Source organism: Camelus dromedarius, chromosome 4, assembly GCF_036321535.1.
Source record: "Camelus dromedarius isolate mCamDro1 chromosome 4, mCamDro1.pat, whole genome shotgun sequence".
Taxonomy (NCBI): Eukaryota; Metazoa; Chordata; class Mammalia; order Artiodactyla; family Camelidae; genus Camelus; species Camelus dromedarius.
Genome location: NC_087439.1, coordinates 44,299,439 through 44,308,800, shown reverse-complemented (window position 1 = coordinate 44,308,800; position 9,362 = coordinate 44,299,439). Strand labels below are relative to the sequence as shown.

The 9,362-nt window shown below is 40.8% G+C and overlaps 1 protein-coding gene across 5 annotated transcripts in view; it reads right to left on the bottom strand.

The window, feature by feature from the left end:
• The window catches only part of NOSTRIN (nitric oxide synthase trafficking), a 78,972-nt gene that overhangs the window by 7,289 nt on the left and 62,321 nt on the right, over nt 1-9,362 (bottom strand). For all 5 annotated transcript variants that reach the window (XM_064484884.1, XM_010982472.3, XM_010982471.3 and 2 more), the window contains 4 exons: nt 7,363-7,461; nt 7,142-7,267; nt 1,257-1,365; nt 64-152 (listed from right to left, as the gene is read on the bottom strand). In XM_064484884.1, the coding sequence (XP_064340954.1) occupies nt 64-152; nt 1,257-1,365; nt 7,142-7,267; nt 7,363-7,461 (423 nt within the window). The remainder of the gene's footprint in view (nt 1-63; nt 153-1,256; nt 1,366-7,141; nt 7,268-7,362; nt 7,462-9,362) is intronic.

Genomic DNA, 9,362 nt, shown 5'->3' with positions numbered 1-9,362 from the left:
ACAGGCATTCTAAAAATAGCTCCTTCATCGTTCCGCCTAGGATACTGCACTCCAGGTATTTACCTCGTCCATTAAGGCTGCTGTGCTTTTTTGGTTCTCTGTGTCTGAAGAGGAGGAGTGGCTGGTGTAGGCTCTCAGCATCCGTTCCAGGCCTGTAAGTGAAATCGTGCCGTCACTCACAGCCCCTCCTGTCCTAATGGGATGCAGGTGGGAGGAGGTCACGCTCAGAGGGAACTTGAGCCCAGAAGTGATGACAGAGGAGCATTTCCAAACAGCTGGGGCTTTTTCTGTGTGTGGTTTACTCAGTTCTGCTGCGTGGGTGACCAGCACCTTCATTTAAGGAGCTCTGAGAGATGCTACTGCTTCAGGAGACTTGAGTGTGATTTTTCAAGATGAGCTTTGAATCCTCCTTGCCCACCCATTCCCTGGTGGATTCCTAACACCACGATGTTGAGCTCTGCTTTGCTGGTATTTACATCTCTAAGCATTTTGCTCTCTTGGATTTCCTATTGAGTACGACATTGCACTAGGTTGCTCCGGTCCACATAAAATGAGCTCTACATATCAGCATCCTTAAGTGTGGAGTCGTTTTTCTTACCTGAAGCGCTTTAGAGCTGCTTCCCGTTCTAACACTCCTGACCTCTAAGTCTAGGATTTAATTTGAATGATTTTTCACATCATTGAGAAAGTTACTTTAAAAAGAAACAAGTGGTGATCATTTTCTAATGTATAGGAACACTGAATCATGTTGTACACCTCAGACTAATGCAGTGTTGTAGGCCAATTATACTTCAATAAAAAATAAATTTAAAATTTTTTTAAAATTTAAATCACCTATTAACACCCCCCAATAGAATAAAATAATAAGGGGGGGAATAATAAATAAAATAAATAAATAGATAAATAACAAGAAAATAAAAAGCCTTGTATAACAGGAGTTCTTCTATGTTTTCAACCAATGAATTGTCCCTCATACCAGCCAATTTCAAGAACATAGTAAAATGCTACATTTCTGGAAATGGCGGTATAGGACTTACACAGCTCTCACAGGTAGACCAAAATGTCATTTTTGATTTTTGGTTTTTTTGCTCTCTCTTCTTTTATATTTTTCTTTATTCACACAAATTAGGTTTGACATTTGGCCCTTTAAATGAGATGATCCCTGCACCAGTCAGCAAAAGCAGAACCCCCTAACCCTGAACGGAACCTCCAAATAGAATACTTCGCCTTCCCAGGCCAAAGAGGTAATTACACACCTTCCCGGTCTCTTGAGGCCTTTTCGATGTCTTTTTGCAGTCTCAACAGTTTTGATTTTATTGAAGACTCTTGTCGCTCTTTACTCATTGCATTTTTAGGATCTTCTTCCTTCAGGAAAAAAAGAAAAAAAGGATGTTTAACAGTTTAAAGGGGAAAAAGTAAGGTTGCTACTCATAATTGCACTGAGACTTTCACTGAGAGTATTTAATTTTAACTTGATAGAAGAAAACAGTAAAAAAAATAAATAAATAAAGCAGGATGACCTATGTTTTTATACAGACTGTTCTACCTTATCTGGACCTGCTTAATAAGAAAACATCTCATTCACAATTTTAAGTATACAGCTGAGCACTTTCTTTAATAGAAAAAAAAATATTCTTGGAGGAAGAATGTTACTATAGCTATTTCATAGTTTTTTTGTCTTTTGGTTTTTTATTTTTTTAAATACAGGTACTGGGGATTGAATCCAGGACCTCATGCATGCTAAGCACGCACTCTACCACTGAGCTATACCCACCCTCCAATTTCATAGTTTTTTGATAAACAGATGTTTGTTGGATACTTTTTGCTCCTTATTTGTCTTTATTCAGGTTAGAGTCCTTTAATGTGCAAGTGCAGTATCATGTGTGTGCCTCGACCTAGGACTGCCTCAGGAATGGAACAAAGGTTGATTGTGTCTGTGCTGTCTGGCTCTTGGGAACATGTGAGCTGAAATGTATGTGCTCTTCCTAGAACAGGTTTATAATTTAGATAGACTTGAAGTGTAACATTAAGAGATCTAGCAATTTGAGGTCATGTTCCTTCATGAATGGTGCAGACAGGAGTGCCTGGCTCACCAGGAACAGGAGGCTAGACAGACTAGGACTTTTAAGTCAAGGGGAAAAAGGGCAAAGGGTACTCTTTGCAGGATAAATTGCAGAATCAAAGGATGGGGGGAAGGGCTGTGTGAAATGTACTGGGAACAATAAATAGACTGGTTGCTTAAGCAAACATAGTGGAAGAAAAGATTGTCCCAGTAATTTAGGTCAGATTTTCAGGCTGAAGTCGGGATTTTATCACATAGGCTGTGAGAACTATTAACGATTTCATAGCTTTCAGATATATTATTTCCATAGTTGAAACGGGGGAAAAGAAAGGATGTTAGGACTAGACAGAAGTCAAAGAGCAAACGTCCTACAGTGGTATGCAACTTAAAATGATTAAAACCTTTATGCGCAAAAGAAAAAGGAGGTTAGGGTCAGGTGGGAAAGTAGCTGAACATGAGTGTGGTAAATGGACAGAGACTTGTGGAGAAAGAGGGAAAATGACTGAAGATGGAGGTGGAGGAGTCAGGACTTTCTGAAAAGGAGAAAAAATAGGATCTTGGGGGGAGGGTATAGCTCAAGTGGTAGAGGGCGTGCTTAGCATGCACAAGGTCCTGGGTTCAACCCCAGCACCTGCTCTGAAAATAAGTAAATAAACTTAATTACCCCCTCCAAAAAAAGAAACCAAAAATTAAAAAAAAAATCTTTAAAAAAAATAGGATCTTGAATATTGGTGGAGAGATTAGCTTTAAATTGATTGTCCTGAAGAAAGGGAAATGTGAAGATTTAGAGCAAAGAGAATAACCTTTATAAAAATATAATATACAGATTAAAATATTTTATATACTGTGTATTCTATATTATAAAATTTTTCTTTATTACATGTGATTCTCATAACTCTACAAGATTGGTTTGATTTTCCCTGTTTTACCTGCGACACCTAGAGAAATAAATGAAGGCCCAAAACAGCTAGTGGGTAATTACTCCTGAAACCTAACTCCCATGAAACCCAGTTCTGCACCAGAGCCCAATCCTTCACGTGTCTGCCGAGGCTGAGGCCCAAGTTCACTTTACCCCCACAGGTGAGCTCTGAGTCAACTGCAAGGATGCTTTGCTCCAACCCTTAGTCCTCCTTGCGGGAGGAACACACATCACAATCTGACGCCCATACCAGTCCACGACCTCACTTGGTTTCTCTGGGGAAGTCTGTTTGCAAATATATTTCTTGCGATAGGTCACTACTGGATCAACCTGAGATAGAGTCAGTGCTGTCATTAACTTTCTTAAATTTGTCTTTCTCTTCCAAAGATTTGTCAGGAAGAAGATTAATACCACAGGAGGCATTTAATTTCCAGATACAATCTTTTGAACGTGGCCTTTAGAGTAACCTTACAAATATTTTTCCCACTCGTCACCAGCCCTCCAGTATTTACACTCAGATTGTTCTTACCATAGACCATGTAAATGGTCTTACCGTAGACCATTTAATGTCTTACCGTAGACCATGTAAATTTCGTAGCACTCAATAAATGCCAGTCTACACTGATTGCCAGTAACTATAGTCAGATTTTGGAGGTGTTTTGCTTTAAGGATATTAAGACAATCCTATTCACCCATTTGGAAAGACAGTCCTTTCTCCTAGACAGCACATACGTAGCTATCTCTGGTGCACTGAAATTTCAGACACCAAAACTGCCCACAAGCACGTTAAATAAAGATAAATCATCATGGCTGCCTCTCTACATTTCAGTAGGAGTTAGTCAAATTTTCAAGGAGAGGGACCCTTATTTTATTGACAGGTTAGCTGATAGAGGCTTTATTTATTTATTTTACAAGAAAGTAACATATATTTAACTGTACATTTTCCCATCTCAGGGATCACCTACACTATTTGGATAAAAAAAAAAAAAAGAAAAGTACTTTTCTCATGTAATCAAATCTCTCTTTCCTCTTCCATCTCTACCTTTGTTTCTCCTTTGAACAGACATTGCTATTGCTAATTTGCTTTGCCTTTGCCAGGATAGGGAAAAAAGATTCAATTAAAAACCAGTTGGCCACTTAATGCTGTTTAGGGTTAGGGAGGGGGAAGCCAGTCAGGATTCACTGCTGTGCCCAGATCTCTCATCTCTTGTTCCCTGAGTGCGGGTCCTGGGATGCGGACTCTGGCTACACATGTATGCTTATAGGAGGACATGACCAGGGGTTTAGTTTTATACATAGAGAGGAATGAGCCCCCAGACTAGACCTTGGGAGTCTGAATGAAGTATAGCAGAGCCCAGGGAACAGCAATCAGGAATTCTTCCTGCAGATTTTGGTAACTAATGACCAGCTCCTAGAACACTACAGTTAAGACTAACACCACCAGAGCAGAGGACGATCTGAAGCATGACCTAATCCAAGAAGACCAAGAATTTACCCCAGGATAGCAAAGAGGCAGGATGCCCGGGCTCTGACCAGGGACAATGATCAGTTTTTAGCAAGGAAGGTCATGTGATAGTAGAATCACCCAAATGCTCTCAAAATAAGCCCCTGAGATAGGCCATTACTTTATGGCAAAAGAGGCAAGAATATACAATGGGGATAGGACAGCTTCTTTAGTAAACAGTGCTGGGAAAACTGGACAGCTACATGCAAAAGAATCAGACTGGACTACTTTGTCTCACCGTACCCCAAAATTAACTGAAAATGGATTTTAAAAATGTTAAGACCTGAAACCATAAAACTTCTAGAAGAAAACACAGGCAGTACCCTCTTTGACACTGGTCCTAGCAATATTTTGGGGAGGGATGTCTCCTCAGGCAAGAGAAACAAAAGCAAAAATAACTGGGACTGCATTAAACTAAAAAGCTTTTGCACACCAGAGGAAACTTCAGCAAAACAAGAAGGCTATCTACTGAATGGGAGAAAATATTTGCAAATGATTTAACTGGCAAGGGGTTAATATCCAAAATATACGAAGAACTCATTACAACCTGACATCGAAAAACCAAACAACTCAATTAAAAAAAATGGGCATTTTCCCAAAAAAGACATACAGATGGCCAACAGGCACATGAAAAGATGCTCAACATCACTAATCATCAGGGAAATGCAAATCAAAACCACAATGAGGTACACCTCACACATGTTAGAATGGCTATTATCAAAAAGACAACAAATAACAAGTGTTGATGAGGATGTGGAGAAAAGGGAAAACCTGTTCACTGTTGGTAGGAACTACCATACAATCCAGCAGTTCCACCCCTGGGTATTTGACGAAAACAAAAACTCTAATTTGAAAAGATACATGCATCCCTATGTGCACCGCAGCATGACTTACATTAGCCAAGATAATGGAAGCAACCTAAGTGGCCATTAATAGATGAACGGATGAAGATTTGTTTTATATATATAGTTAAATATATAAAAACTATATATAATTATGTATAAAACAGCCACAAAAAAGAATGAAATCTTGCCACTTGTGACAACATGGATGGACCCAGAAGGTATTATGCTAAGTGAAATAAGCCAGACAGAGAAAGACAAATAATGTATGATTTCACTTACAATGGAATCTAAAAACCAAAACCAATAAACAAACATAACTAAACAGAAACACAGATATGGAGAACAAACAGGTGGTTGATAGGGGAGAGGGTGAGAGAGGAAAAAACAGATGAGGGAGATTAAAAGCTACAAACTTTCCATTCAAAAATAAATGAATCACAGGTATACAATGTACAGTGTGGGGACTATTAGTCAATTACAATTTAGTATCTTCGTATGGTGACAGATGACAAGATCTATCATGGTGACCATTTTGAAATGTATAGAAATACTGAATCACTGCGTTGTGTGTCAGGAACTAGCATCATGTTGTAGGTCAACTGTACTTCACAAACTCATAGAAACAGATGAGCTTTGTGGTTCTCAGAAGTGGGGCTGGGGGTGAGAAGGAGTTGGATGAAAGTGACCAGAATGTATAACTTCCAGTGACAAGATCAGTAAGTACTAGGGATGCGATGTACAGCATGACAAATGCAATTAACACTGCTGTATGTTACATATGAAAGTTGGTAAGACAGTAGGTCACATCACAAAGGTTTTTTTCTTTTTTCATGTTCTGCCTATACGAGGTGATGGATGGTCACTACACTTATTGTGGCAGTCATTTCCTGACGTATGTAAGTCAGATCATTATGCTGTACACCTTAAACTTAGTGCCATATGTCCATTATCTCTCAACAAAACTGGAAGGAAAAAAAAAAACTCTAGGCCTCTGTAATTCGGTCATAGTTTTTGAAAGGCAAGGGCCACGAAGAATGATAATGATTGGCACCTGCCAAGACTCACGCCTCTGTGTAAATCCCCTCCCCTTGAGTGTGGACTGCACTTACTGACTTGCTTGTAACAACAGAACATGATGAGCTCTCACTTCCAACATTAGTTTATAGAAGACTAAGCTTCCATCTTGGGCTCTCTACCTGCTTCTCTCCAGGATCACTAGTTCTGGGGGAGCAGGTGATACACTGTGAGCTCTCAGCACGTGGAGACACCCACGTGGCAAGGAACCGATATCTCTAGCCAACGGTCAGCGAGCACCAGAGGCCTGCCATTGGTCAGTGAGTGAGCTTAGAAGCTAGTGGTCTCCAGTTGAGCCTTAAGATGTCTGGCAGTCCTGGCTGACACCTTGATTCCAGCCTTGTGAGGGCCTCAGGCACCCAGCTAAGCCACACCTGGATCCCTGACCCACAGAAACTGAGACAATAAGTGTTTGTTTTAAGCGGTTAAGTTTGGAGGTAAATTGTTAGGAAGCCACAGATAACCAGTATGATACAGTGATTATTTACAGAGCGTGAAGATTCAGTCGAAAACCCTGTTTGACTTTCTTCCCTGGCTAGGAATACCAAAGACATGTTTTCATTGCCCAGTTTGTAAACCACAGTTTTAAAATTTAAATGGACTATGAAAACGTCAGTTTTTTCATGTACAAAACAAAATGTTTCCTTTACGATTGCTCTCAACTTTTTCCAAAATGAATCCCTCCGTCTCTGACTAAGGTTCCACATTAATGAAACTTCCTTCCATCCCATACTTACAAAGTAATCAGTTAATAGGAACTCAGATTTATTTTCTGCAGATGAAATTGCAGTTTTCTCGATGAGAGCCTGGATGTCTTTTTCAACATCGATCTTGCTGATGGCGCAGTGAATCTGCATGTGGCACTGCAATGCCGAGGGAAACAACACGGTTGCAGACGACACGTTTCCTGCCAGTTCTTACCTCGCATCCCAGAGATGGAGAGTTCTTTACTACTCACTGTGCTCAGGGTTTGGCCAAAACCAGAAATATGTTGGGAGTACTGGTTTAAGTTATTGCATAAGAGTTGAATTCTTTCCTTCTCCAGCTCCAGGATGCTCTGAAAAGGATGGAAAATAAGATCAGTCAGTTGTTACACAAAACTGAAGTCACCCACCAAGCACTCATACACCGAAGAAAGTCTGAGTGCACTGCTCTGTGCCTTTTGATCACGTCATGTCCAAACCACAGAGGGGGCAGATTCCCAGGACAGGAGTGTGATTTGGTGTCTGTCCCATTCATTCTCCATTAGGACTGATTTAACTCACACACTTTCCCCGGGCTTTTCTGGGCCCAAAGGCAAATAGGTGGAGGCCGTAGGTTATACAACATTCACAAAGAAGGGGGAGAAAGGAATCATTTGAAAAGCGTCTGTGGGTTCTAGAAAAAAGAACGGCACCCAGTAAAACCAACATCTGTATCTTGGAAATGCAGTCAGACACTAAATATTTCTACAATTGTCTGCAGTGCACTGCTGCTCTCTGCAGGGACAACGGTGATGAGATGCTAATTTTCTGCTTAAGGAAACTATCTGACAAGAGCAGAACCTTAACATCTGGTCAGTTCCTATTCCTGGCCTAAAATCTGGCCTGGGGTCAGAGACCATTCTTTGAACAGAGCCTCCCCATTTTGCGTGGAATGATGAAAATTCCACTCTTGGAATTTTACAGCTCTTAGCTAAAATAAAGTAAGGGAAATCACATTTGCCTTGTTAACCATTAACATTTTAGAAAAAATTAGTTATTTGACTCTTGCCACTCACTAGTTCTGAAGGAATGTGGAGGAGTTCAGCAATGAGGCACTGCCCGAGAAGGCTGGGCCAAGGGGAAACGCAGTGGGGATTCCTAGGCCATGGGGGATGAAGGGGGCAACAGGAGGCTGCTGGGTATGTGCCCGCACTGTGGGCTTTGACTGAGGGGTCAAGTGTCCAAGACAATGTGCCTCATCCCGTTTCTGTAGGACAAGGCCTGGGCTCTCCCCCTTTCCCCAGAGGCCGGTTGCTTCCTCTCACACCCGCCATGCCACACAGTAAAGAGCATTTAGCAACAGTCTTTCATAAGGAAGAAAGCCATCTTGGGCAAGTTGGTGGGTACGTTATCAGGGAAGAAAGAAGGGAGGACTCCACCTCAAGGCCTTCGGTAGGCGGACGTCACCAAGATCACTGGCTTCTCCCATCTGCCTCTCCAGACGCACCTGCAGGGCCACTGGCTGGGTCCAGCATGGTGCTCCTCTCTACCCCAGGCGTGGACTGCATTCACATTCTGTTACTTAATCTATGGTGGATAGTCATTCAACGTTTTAAAAATTTGTGTTAGGGTGGGAAGGGATAGACGAATTTCAAAATTGTAGAATAGACAAACAAGATTATAGTGTATAGCACAGGGAAATATACACAAAGCGTTATGGTAGCTCACAGAGAAAAAAATGTGACAATGAGTGTGTATATGTCCATGTATGACTGAAAAATTGTGCTGAACACTGGAATTTGACACAACATTGTAAAATGATTATAAATCAATAAAAAATGTTAAAAAAATACAATGTCAAATGTGTGAGGAAATTATAACATACCATTCAATAAATGATATTGGGGAAAAAATTTGTGTTAAAAATGGTTAAAATGGTCAACTTTAGCATGGAGGGTATAGCTTCAGTGGTAGAGTGTGTGCTTAGCATGCACGAGGTCCTCGGTTCAATCCCCAGGACCGACTTTAAAATTAAATAAACTTAATTCCTCCCCCCACCAAAGAAAAAAGGTAAAGTGTATAGTTCAGTGTCATTAAGTACATTCACATTGTGCAGCCATCACCATGGTTCACATCCAGTACTCTTCATCTTGCAAAACTGAAACCCTGCACCCACTGAACAGGAACCCCCACACTTCCCTTCCCTGCAACACCCTTGTCCTCCACCATTCTATTTTCTGTCTTTGATGAATTTGATTACTCTAGGTATCTCATA